Source organism: Cebus imitator, unplaced genomic scaffold, assembly GCF_001604975.1.
Source record: "Cebus imitator isolate Cc_AM_T3 unplaced genomic scaffold, Cebus_imitator-1.0 Scaffold358, whole genome shotgun sequence".
NCBI lineage: Eukaryota > Metazoa > Chordata > Mammalia > Primates > Cebidae > Cebus > Cebus imitator.
The window spans coordinates 1,267,483-1,280,149 of NW_016107673.1; the positions used below are offsets into that span (position 1 = coordinate 1,267,483).

The following is a 12,667-nucleotide window of genomic DNA, read 5'->3' on the forward strand; positions in this document are numbered from 1 at the left end:
GTTTCACCATATAGGCCAGGCTGGTCTAGAACTCCTGATCTCGTGATATGCCAGCCTTGGCCTCCCAAAGTGCTGGGATTACAGGTGTGAGCCACCATGCCCAGCCTTGTTAAGCATCTTAAACATAGTTATTAAAACTGTTTTAATGTTCTTGTTGGCTAATTTTAGCATCTCTGTCAGTGTGTGTTATTGTTACTAATTTTCATTTTATTATGCTTCTTTGCATGTCTGGTAATCTTTGAGTAGATGCCCAACATTGTGAATTTTACTTTGTTGGGTGCTGTATATTTTTGAATTTTCAAAAATACTCCAATACTCTGAAGTACTCTCCAATACTCTACCTTAAATACTCTAACTGGCTTGGGACCCTACCTGGGTTCTTTCTCCCCAGCTGTGGCCTGGAAATTTTCCCTAGGCCATAACCTGGGGCAATAACATGGCTTCCTTGGTTTATTTCCTATTTTTCAGGCCTCATTGTCCTTCATTACCTGATGTTCAGTTTCTTGAAAATCGCTGATTCATGTATTTTACCTACGTTGATTATTTTGTATAGCATGGTAAATCTACTTCTTGTTACTCAATTTTAACCAGCTGTAGAAGTTTATCTGCATAATAGAATTTTAAAATTGGAAACAATCTTGGAGGTACTCCCTTCCTAAACTTCATATTAGTTTTTTTCCTTTTTTTAATTTCTGTATTTTTAATTTTTGTGGGTACATAGTAGGTATATATTTATGGGGTATTTACTTGGTATAGGCAGGCAATGTGAAATAAGCACATCACAGAGAACGAGGTATCCATTCCCTCAAGCATTCACCCTTTGAGTTACAAGCAATCTAATGATACTCTTGGTTATATTAAAATACACAATTCTGTTACTATTGACTATAGTAACCCTGTTGTGTTATCAAATACTAGGACTTACTCATTCTTTTCTTTGGGGGGGTACCAATTAACTATCCCCACATCCCCACCACCATATCAAAACTCTTCTCAGCCTCTGGTAACCATCTTTCTACTATGTCCATGAGTTCATTGTTTTGATTTTTAGATCCCACAAATAAGTAAGAACATGTGATGTTTGTCTTTCTGAGCCTGGCTTATTTCACTTAACCTAAGGATCTCCACCAGTTCCAACCATGTTGTTGCAAATAAGCCTCATTTTATATAGTCATGCATCACTTAACAACAGGGATACATTATGAGAAATGCATTGTTAGGCAGTTTTGTCATGCAAGTATCATAGAGGGTACTTGTACAAACATGGCTGATATATACATACAGCCCACTTAACACCTAGCGTGTATGTATAGCCCTATTGCTCCTAGACTACAAACCTGCACAGCACATTACTGTACTAATATTGCAGGAAGTATAACACAATGGCTATTACTGTGTATCTAAACATATCTAAGCATAGAAAAGGTACAGGACAAATACAGCATTATAATCTTATGGGACCACTGTTGTATATGTAGCCCATTGTTGATGGAAATGTTATGCAGTACAGGATTGTATTTTGGGATTTAGAACTATATAAAAGGTCACGGTCATATACCACGGTCAGAGAGCAAATCCAAGTTTGTTTTTTTGTTTTTCACCTCCACTCAGTACTTTATTTAGTACTCAGGGAAACAATGAACTCTAGAAATTATAAAGAAAATGCATTTTTCAATATTCTGCTATGAGTGTATGATTAAGTTTGTATTTTATGTAGATACAATAAAGTAATTTTTATGTTATGCAAACGTTACAGGAATACACACACACATATATATTATACATCTCTGTAAATATATGTCTCTCTCTCTCTCTCTCTCTCTCTGTGTGTGTGTGTGTGTGTGTTAGATAAATTACTTTCATTTATCTCTCAGTAAGATTTGTCAGTGATTATGTCTTTTAAAGCATGTGAGAACCAACCTTTCAAAACTGAATAGAACTTTTTACTAGATAAACTCAATCTCCCATTTTGCAAAATATGAAAGAACAACACTTAGATTATCAATTTCATTTCTAAACAAACTACACAATCTAGGAAACGTAGGGACAGAAGCATTGATTAACAATTATCAGTTGTAAATTACAAAAATAAACGCCACAATCACTACTACTTATTCCCTCCTCCTAAAGAATAGGTATAAAATTGTTAATTCCTAATTTTCTCAATGAGTAGTCTTTCAGGGCTGAGTAAATAAATTGGGAGAAATACCAATATCTATATCTATATCCTATTGAATATTCATAACCCATTTTAACATACTAAAAGTTCTCACAGGCCCTGAAGTAAAGAAACCTATTTAATGCAATGGTAACCAAACTTACAAAAAAGGATTCCGCTATCAATGACACTTGTTAATATCACATAGAAATAGGGTTTTCATATAATACCCTGGGTTAATGCTGTGCTAATTTATTTTATTTCAAGAGAAATAGTAAAAGCCCTTATGTATTGTGGAAGAGCTTCCTTTTATGGCCATAAACTTGAAGAGAATGCTTAGACAACTTGCTACAATTGAGAGGTTTGGTGATTCATTCTTGAAAACCAATTTTCACAACTGAGGGCCATGTGCTCTAAAGTACACTACCTCACATGATCATGGTGTGCATCAGCATCAAAGTGGAACTCCACATATGATCACTATATATGTCAGCATCAACTTAAATGAATTCTTATGATTCACAAAAGAAAAATAACTAGTTTTACAAAATTATAAAAGATTAACAGAAAAATCACTTTGTTTTACCCTTTCTCTTTAGGGTAGACTATCATATTATAGTTATCAATTGTCAATCTAAAACTGCCTTTCTAACTACATAAGAAAATATAGTACCTGCAAAGTTTCTCTGCATACATAGGCTATTTGCAATTCTGATAGCGGTCCAGTAACTAGAAAGAAAAAGAGCCCACATTGTTATACATTTGAACCTAACAGATTAAAAACAGTCTACTTAAAAAATGACAAACTATTATAAAACTTCTTCTATATATACAGTTGGATAACTTCTCTTCTGTGAGCATATACTATTTCTGTCATCAAGAAACAAAAAAAAGGGTAACACTGAGAATTTTTTCAAATGTACTTTAAAAATAAAAGATTTAACTCCGTAACAATTTTGGTCCCTGAAAATATTAAGCACTTATGTGTAAAGCATAGTGGTATGCATCATAGGAAGGTCTATAGAAAGCAATCCTGAACAATTTTTCAAAAATAAAGAAATAGATATATAACTAATTACAGTTATATAGAGAAATAGAGAACCATAAAGAGATTGACTGTTCCCATATATTAAAAGGCACCATATACTTTTTTAAAGATCAAGATACTATTTCTTTAGTATAATTGTTTACCATATCTATCAAAACAGGGAGGCTTGATCCAGTACCTTATCTAAGAATTTAAAAGGTAACCATGTCACTTTTGGCAGCCAGATCTCTTTCTAATATGAAATATAAAATTCTTATTTCAAGTACTCAACCAGAGGCTTTGGAATTATGCCTCTCAACAGCATGAGAATAAATCTGGGGTGGTATCTACTGACAGTGAAACCAAGTCAGGTGGTCATGTGTATTCTTCACCTAAAGAAATATTCTACTCTGTATTTTAATCACTGGCTCTCTATGTCCATTCAGGAACACAAAATTTTGATTCTCGGTAACCTGGTAAATAGTAGTAAAAGAAGAAAAGTCACTTTCTTAACAACATCTAATTATAAGTGTAGATGTTCTTGATTGTTATGCTATCTAGTATACTAACTACTGGGATGGGTACTACTTAGTTGCAATTTAATTCAACAAATATCAGGTTTAATAAAAGAAAGCCAAATTTCATAAAAAATTAAAATTAATGTTTCAAAGCTATTCCTTAAACTTAAAAAAGCTATATAGCTTGATTTTATCCATACAGTCTTAAGAGTTCTCTCATTTTATAAAAATGTGAATGGATAAAAATTACAATTACTGAATAAAAACTTTTCACAGAAAAGAGAGCAATTCCATTTATTTATTTATTTACTTACTTATTTACTTACTTACTTACTTACTAACTAACTTACAGTCTTCCTCTCTTGCCCAGGCTGGAGTGCAGTGGCACAATCTTGGCTCACTGCAACCTCCACCTCCCAGATACAAGCAATTTTCCTGCCTCAGCCTCCCAAATAGCTGGGATTACAGGCGCCTGCCACCACGCCCAGCTAATTTTTGTATTTTTAGTAAAGATAGGGTTTCACCATGTTGGCAAAGCTGGTCTCAAACTCCTGACCTCAAGTGATCCACCTGCCTGGCCTCCCAGGTGCTTGGATTACAGGCATGAGAAGTTAGCAATTCTTTACAAAATCATAGAAAAAAAATTTAACCCAGTGGCACAGAGAATTTTAAATCCATATGCATAACAGATAGCCTAAATCATAATAATTTTTGTATTTGTAACATTTATGTGATGTCAAAAATTTTTGTTAATAAAGAGGTAGTGGATCAGTGTTTAGACATCAGTCAGAATTTTTGTTATGGACTATTTGTTGTGACAAAATTAGATAATTACTACATTTAAAAATTGATAATTAAGTACTATGTTGATACATTTTTATAATTTAGAATTTTGCTTCTGTGCTTTGCTTTCCCTCTCCTCTGGTAACGACTTATTAAACTGGTAGGCATCCTTTCATTTTGCTATACATTTACATTATATATACCTATAAAAATATAATTTTTAAAAGCCTAAATATGATCAAGTATGTTATATATATTCTTTCACGATTAACTTTTTCCATTTAAAAACAAGCCTTAGAGAGAAATACACAGGTCAATAATTATAAAGTAACTTCACCTTTTTAAGTGTCGTACAGTATTCCATATTGCAGGTTGAAGAGTAGTTTATTTAACCACTGTCTATTGATTGACTTTTTAAAACTGAGCTCTGTAAGTTATAAAATATCATTTGAAGTGAAATAGCACTTCTATTTTTATATCTATTGTAGCTGCATTTGTAAACTGCATGACTGAAATTTGATAAGGTTTCCAATATAAAGATTTATAATTTTTAAGCATACAAATGTTAAAAATGTTTCACATAATTCTTCATAATGAATTATATAATGAATAGTTGCAATGGGAATTTTACTATCCCATATCCATGTGAAACAAGGAGAAGAAAAATTATAAAGATCTATGTTTAGTCTCATAAATTCTAGAAATTCAAGAAAGTGTCAGCAGCAAAACAAAAGCTAAACAGTAGAGCCCAAACTAAAAGTTTCTAGCTGGAATGTAACATCATGTTCAACTCAGAAAACTGCCTAAATTAATAGAATAGTAAATAAAATACTTGAAACTAATATATACTAATACAAAAATATTACATTAACAAGTAAATTGCTTTGCTGGTTAGCAGGTTAAGTTATTAACATAGACATAAACTTCCTTTCTGTGAGTTATCCTTTGCATTTCAATTTTTATTTACAAGGAAATCTAGGAAGTTTCATTTGTAGATAAAACACTTTCTTAGAGATTACATCTAAAGAGTGAAATCTGGATTATACAAATACTTTTTCACTTCTCAGTTCAGGCTCAGGCAAGTTTAACTGACTAATCAATTAAAAAATAAATACAGATTTCTGTTATGCAGTGCTCCGGGAACAAAAGAATGCAAAAATAGTAAATCTGTTAATTTCCGTGGTTAACTGGAAATACCAAACAACGATCATTAAAATCAAAGTCTGTTTAAAATGTAAAGTCAAATTAACATACCATGGTAAATATCTTGAAGTGATCCGCCACCACAGTATTCCATACAAATCCATAGTTTTTCCCGACTAATATAAAAAAGAAAGAAAATTATATTAGCTAGTAATTCTCTATCACTGAAATACTCTAAGGCTCTCACTCTTTAGCAAACCAAGGTTCAGGATGGACTGCAAAGTGCAACAGGAAATTGCCATGCATTGTCACCTCAATATACAGAAAAGCATATTAATTTCAGCTTTGTTCCCATCTCAAGTGGTTTAGAATATGATCAGTTTTATAAGTTAAAATTCTTACTTGTAATCACTTATAATGTTTCATTTAAGTTGCCAGATAAGCTATAACTATAAAAATGGGAATGTCATTATTAATATATAATAGGGGAAGACCCTAGACAATTTAGAACTTTGAACAGTGTTTAAAAACATACATATATAATAGCACTTACATGGAAGGGAGACAGTATAGTAGCAAAGAGTACATAAAATACAGAGAGGGATTTTTTTTTCTCTTACCTAAGATAACTCCCAAAGTAGGCAACGATGTTACAATGTTTACATTCTTTAACCATAAATATTTCTTGTTGAATCAAAGAAAAATCATCTCCTGAAAAACAAAATAAGTTGTTTATCATGTTACTCAAAATTTCTACATATGAAAGAGGGAAGGAAAACTCTACAAAAGACATATGCTTATTATAGTATGGTTTAATAATGCAAGGATGGTTAAATATATTACAGTAGAGTGTGTTGTGACATGAAAATAGGTTTATAACATATGTGAAAAAGGATATTATATATATTATTTTAATGTACAGAAAAAGTATTTCAAAAGCAATTTTGCTTTCTTCCTTTTTGGTTTGTATTTTACAATTAGTCTATCATAGACCCATTTGAGTTCATCAGAAAAAGCTACATTAGGCTGGGAGCAGTGGTTCACGCCTATAATCCCAGCACTTTGGGAGGCTGAGGCAAGTGGTACTTGAGGTCAGAAGTTTGAGACCTGCCTGGCCACCAGGTGAAACTCCGTCTCTACTAAAAACACAAAAATTAGCCGGGTGTGGTGGTGGGCACCTGTAATCCCAGCTACTTGGGAGTCTGAGGCAGAAGAACTACTTGAAACCAGGAGGTAGACGTTGCAGTGAGCTGAGATCAAGCCACTGCACTCTAGCCTGGGTGACAGGGTGAGACTTCAACTCAAAAAAACAAAAAGAAAGAGGAAAAAAAAAAAAAGAAAACGCTATATTACAATAAAGTATTGGGAATTTTATGGTTAACATAGGAATATTCCTAGAATGGTATTGTTACCATCAAACTCCATTTTACATGAAAATGGTGTTTATTTCAGTAAAAGGAGTTTATGAGTTTATAAAATAATTACATGTGTATTATGTGAAGGCAGAATAATGTAGAAATTAAGAGCCTGAGCACTGGATTAGATACTCCTGGATTCAAATCCTATTTTCAATATTTGAGGCAACTTAACTCTTCTGAGCCATAGTTAACATCTGATAAGTGGGATCTGGATCCATTCTACCTATTTTGCTTCCTTATCTACCACTTTTCCAAACGTGCCCAATATTTTATTAATATCAAGTTGCTGGCCATTTTTTTTTTAACAGATTCTTATTCCCTCATGTTTCTGATTACACAATTCCCTCAGTTGCATAATCAGGAACATCGTGAGAAAGAGGTAATGTACACAGGGCATTTAGCACGTTTGACACAGAATAAATGTAAGAGTAACATTATGCTGAAAACTGAGAAAGATACACATGATAGTGTTCCTTGTTAGGATATCACTGTAAGATATTTTTCTTTCTTTTTTTTTTTTTTTTTTGAGATGGAATCTCGCCTCTGTAGCCCAGGCTAGAGCTTAGTGGCATGATCTCAGCTCATTGTGACCTCTGCCTCCCAGGTTCCTGCAATTCTCCTGCCTCAGCCTCTCGGGTAGATGTGACTACAGGTGCATGCCACCATGCCTGGCTAATTTTGCATTTTTAGTAGAGATGGGGTTTTACCCATGTTGGCCAGGCAGGTTTCAAACTCCTGACCTCAGGTGATCAGGCCCACTTTGGCCTCCCAAAGTGCTGGAATTACAGATGTGAGCCACCACACCCAGCCTAAGATATTTTTCATTAGATATAGTTTTACAGTAGTCTCTCGAAAAGCAGCTTCAAGTTTAAAATCAGTGGGCAACATAGTGAGGCCCTCTTCCCCCAACTAAAAAAAAGTTCAGTGGTGTCCAGACAGACTCTGGTTCTAACTCGAAGTCATCTTAGGAAAACATACAAAGCCAAGAAGAAAAACTCAGAAATTAGGTCTTAGATAAATAAATAAAGTCAGAGATATTTTCAACTTTTTCAGTTCAAAGCCAAAATACAGTTTTAAATATCCTTGCCATGCCATTAACAGCTTTTAAAGAACCTATCACTACTGATGTGGTTTAAACATATATTTAATTTATTAATATGTCACATTTATTTATAATCATTAGAAGGTTTTTTTTTTTTTTTTTTTTTGAGATGGAGTCTTGCTCTGTCATCCAGGCAGGACTGCAGTGGTGNTTTTTTTTGAGATGGAGTCTTGCTCTGTCATCCAGGCAGGACTGCAGTGGTGTGATCTCGGCTCACTGAAACCTCTGCCTCCTGGGTTCAAGCGATTCTCCTGTCTCAGCCTCCTGAGTAGCTGTAACTACAGGCACCCAACACCACGCCCATCTAATTTTTGTATTTCTAGTAGAGACGGGGTTTTGTCATGGTGGTCAGTCTGGTCTTGAACTCCTCAACTCAGGTGATCCACCCGCCTTGGCCTCCCAAAGTGCTGGGATTACAGGCGTGAGCAACCACACCCGGTCAGAACGTTTTTTTAAACAGTCACAACCACGCCCGGCCAGAACGTTTTTTTAAACAGTCACTTCATGTAAACATTAACTGATAGTTCAGTTACAGAATTTCATATTAACCATTTTAAAGGATTAGGGAAGCCAAATGAGGGCACAATCTTTTAACTGAATAAATGAGAGAAAACCTTTAAAGATAATCTAGCTTTTATTTGTAAAGTAGGAAAACATGTATTACACAAATGGTTACATACATCTTAAACATAAGTGTGCAAATGGCAACTTGTTACAATTGAAAATTCACTTCTTAATGGTTTGACAATAAAAGAGGATCAAAGGAGATAATCCAAAATAGAAGATGATCTCCTGTTCCTCATTATAAATTTAGGCAGAAGCAGCGAGTAAGCCCTGAAGGTGACAGTAGAAAGTCTGCTTACTTAGGTGCAGAGGAAAGACTCTGCTTTCTGTGTTCACTCACTGGCACCAGAATACCAATTCTTCTTTTACATCACTCCTCCATTTGAGCGTTTTCCATTATAGTGTGAAAACTTCTTTATGCATGCTAATTTCCCTCAAACTGGCTAAATTCTAGCCCATCTTTTATGTTTGAAAAAATATGAATTATAAAGGAAAGAAGAGTGAAACAGCTCATATATATTGTTAATATATATGTATCTGTCCGTTCTCACACCACTATACACAACTGCCCAAGACTGGGTAATTTATAAAGAAAAGAGTTTTAATTGACTTACACTTCTGCATGGCTGAGGAGGCCTAAGGAAACTTACAATCATGGCAGAAGGGGAAGCAGGCAAGTCTTATATGATGGCAGGCAACAGAGTATGTGTGTAGGAGGAACTGTCAGACACTTATAAAACCATCAGATTTCATGAGAACTCACTCACTATCACGAGAACAGCATGGGGGAAACTGCTCCCATGGTCCAATTACCTCCCCCCAGGTCTCTCCTCCAGCACCTGAGGATTACAATTGAAGATGAGATTTGGGTGGGGACACAAAGCCTAACCATATCAGTATGTTATTCTTTGGCTTCTACCTACTCACTTTTAAATGTGCATAGAAGCCTTATATCTGAGCTGTGCTGAAAAATTCTTCAGTTAAGTCTGGGACTTAGAACAGATTTTCTCACAGGAGTAGCTTCACATATGGTGCCTAACTTCTCAGTCGTGTGTAAATTCTTAAACTGACCTGTAAAAGTCAATAATATGGCTGAATTAATATTATTAGTAACAAACTACTACCTCTTGGGGGAAAATAAGTTCTGAGTTCCACCTCACAACTGTGTTCCCAGCAGCAGTTACATGAGGTTTTTACCAGGGAAGGTGAGGTCTTGGTGAGAGTAAGCAACAACGTTTTAAAGCTGTAGGTGGAAGCAAGAATTCACAAGCACAGGTTATCAAAAACTCAGATGTTTTAACTCTGGCTCTGGGTATATTCTTCATATATCTGCTTCACTATTATATTATTTGAAACTTTAGTGAAAAGGGAGTAAAATCTTCTGTAAACTGAAATTGTACCATGGAAGAAACTTACACAAAGGTAATACTTTTGTAGTTTATCCTGAGGAAGAAAAGCTAAATACAGTTATCACAGATGGAGCTATTTTTTGATGGCCTACATCAGCCTCATAAAAATAATCTGAAATTTGGATAGCTGATTTTATTCTTTTAATTGGGTGATATGCCAAATTAATATTACTTTCCACTGAGATGTGGTCTAAAATCCACTAGGTTCAGAGAACTTAGGCTTGTATGTTCCAGTCCTGCTGCTTACCAGCCTGGGCAACACAGAGAGGCCTCTTCTTTACACACAATAATAAGCTAGGCATAGTGGCATGCACTTGCAGTCTCAGCTACTCAGGAGACTGAGGTGGGAGGACTACTTGAGTCCAAGAGTTTGAGGTTGCAGTGAGGTATAATCACACCATTGCACTTCAGACTGGGCAACAGAGAGCCTGTCTCAAAAATAAAAAGGTATTTGCTTAAAGAAGAGAAATTTTATTCTTCACACCCTGGCAAGGTAAGCATGAGACTAGCTGAGATCCACAGAGCCCCTTATCTTATCTTCAGTTTTGACTATGTACCTATTATTTCCATCTGAATATCTTGCTAGCACCTTACATTTAATATGCCCTAAAGTACCAATATCTTCTCTTAAAAACCAATTTTTCTTCCGGACTTTACTGTTTGTGTTAATGACACTTTATTCTAAAGGACTAATCACTGCCAGTCTGCTCATAGTCCTCCTAACAAAATTTACCTCCACCCATGGCACGGTTTGTGCCATGTGACCTTCTACTAGCTGAAGGTACTAGGGTTAACAACCAACTTGAAAAGAACTAATCCACAGCCTGGCATGAGCTAAGGTGGGAGGGGTTTCTTCATGTTGGTCAGGTTGGTCTCGAACTACCGACCTCAGGTGATCCGCCTACCTTGGCCTCCCAAAGTGCTGAGATTACAGGCATGAGCCACCACACCTGGCCATCTACTCTTTTTTTTACTATGTTTTTACAGTGTTTTGAGTGTGCCATTAATATTATGTCTAACTTTTGATCTTTTGAAAATGTGAACCATGGAGACTTGGTCAGCTGTCAGTTACCAACAGAATCACACTAACAGTGAAATATTAAAACTCCATAAATGACTATAGTTAAGGTTCGTAGAGATGTCTTACTGAAAACCTGGCTGCTGAGTATGTCCTTATACAGCAAAGAGAGAAATCCACCTGAGATTGAAATACAGGTTTTTTTCCTCCTCTCTCTAAGGGTACTTGCAGGTTTTACCAAACCACAGACGTAAATGGGAATTACTGAGGAGAGATGCTTATTTCCTTGGGCTCCTCAAGAATGCACGGGGGTCTGCGTGTGCATGTGCATGTGCGTGTGTGAGGGTGTGTGTGTGTATGTGTGTGTGTGTGTGTGTGTGTATGTAAGGGAACTCAGCCTGATACGCCTAGGAAAAAAAATGACGCCCTTCAGCAGCCAGAAAGGGAAAATATGTGAAGCCAAATGGTAGCTCTGCATCTAAGACACTTGACATTGGAACTAGTCCTAATTAAAATGATAATTAAATTATTAAAAGCTCCTAAAACTAACTTGAGCCTTGGAAGATAGCTATGGCGGGTGGATCACGAGGTTAGGAGTTCGTTATCAGCCTGGCCAATACAGTGAAACCCATCTCTACTAAAAATACAAAAATTAGCTGGGTTGGGCATGGTAGTGGGTGCCTATAATCCCACCTACTCAGGAGGCTGAGGCAGGAGAATTGCTTGAACCTGGGAGGCACAGGCTGCAGTGAGCTGAGATCACGCCACTGCACTTTAACTGAGAAATGCAGATATTATTTATAACATGCAGATATTAGTTTAACATTGGGGATTTGTGCTTTAAATTTTTTTGAAAAACCACTGTATTACTGTTTAAGTTAAGCACATTCAGTGACCACAAGAGCAATGATCATAGCCTCCAACATGGTGTTTCACGGCTGACATTAAGAGACATATTTGCTAATTAAGTGTAGCAAGTACCAGATCCTGAAAGCCAAGTTTTCTGATAGACAAATTCTACTGTCCCTTGTTCCTAAGCCACTTCCTGTCTAGCAGTACATTGCAACCCTAAACTACAATTTTTAACTGGAGTGGGCAGCTAACCCCCTAAACAAGCTACTGTATAAAAATACAGCCTTAGTATCTGGGGTCACTTTGGGGGGCTGGTCTTTGCTCCCAGTTTCGTAGCTTTGAATACAATTATCCAATGCCAGTGTTAGCCACCACTTGTTTCTGCTACCATCAGGGCATCAAAATAGGATCAAGTTAGACATAATATTAATGCCACACTCAAAACACTGTAAAAACGTAGTAAAAAAAAGAGTAGATGGCCAGGTGTGGTGGCTCATGCCTGTAATCTCAGCACTTTGGGAGGCCAAGGTAGGTGGATCACCTGAGGTCAGTAGTTTGAGACCAGCCTGACCAACATGGAGAAACCCTACCCCTACTAAAAATACAAAATTAGCCGGGTGTGGTGGCACATGCCTCTAATCCCAGCTACTCAGAAGGCTGAGGCAGGAGACTCTC

General features: G+C 36.0%; 1 protein-coding gene and 1 long non-coding RNA gene across 4 annotated transcripts in view; both read right to left on the reverse strand.

Annotated features, from left to right (window-relative positions):
• Window positions 1-12,667, reverse strand: part of MAP4K5 (mitogen-activated protein kinase kinase kinase kinase 5) — a 114,643-nt gene that overhangs the window by 62,810 nt on the left and 39,166 nt on the right. For all 3 annotated transcript variants that reach the window (XM_017506742.2, XM_037730770.1, XM_037730771.1), the window contains 3 exons: window positions 6,250-6,340; window positions 5,741-5,805; window positions 2,832-2,887 (listed from right to left, as the gene is read on the reverse strand). In XM_017506742.2, the coding sequence (XP_017362231.1) occupies window positions 2,832-2,887; window positions 5,741-5,805; window positions 6,250-6,340 (212 nt within the window). The remainder of the gene's footprint in view (window positions 1-2,831; window positions 2,888-5,740; window positions 5,806-6,249; window positions 6,341-12,667) is intronic.
• LOC119467968 overlaps window positions 10,303-12,667 on the reverse strand; it is a 16,104-nt gene continuing 13,739 nt past the window's right edge. Inside the window, exons 4-5 of the long non-coding RNA XR_005196602.1 lie at window positions 10,544-10,550; window positions 10,303-10,312 (exon numbers count right to left, since the gene is read on the reverse strand). This is a non-coding gene — a long non-coding RNA (uncharacterized LOC119467968). The remainder of the gene's footprint in view (window positions 10,313-10,543; window positions 10,551-12,667) is intronic.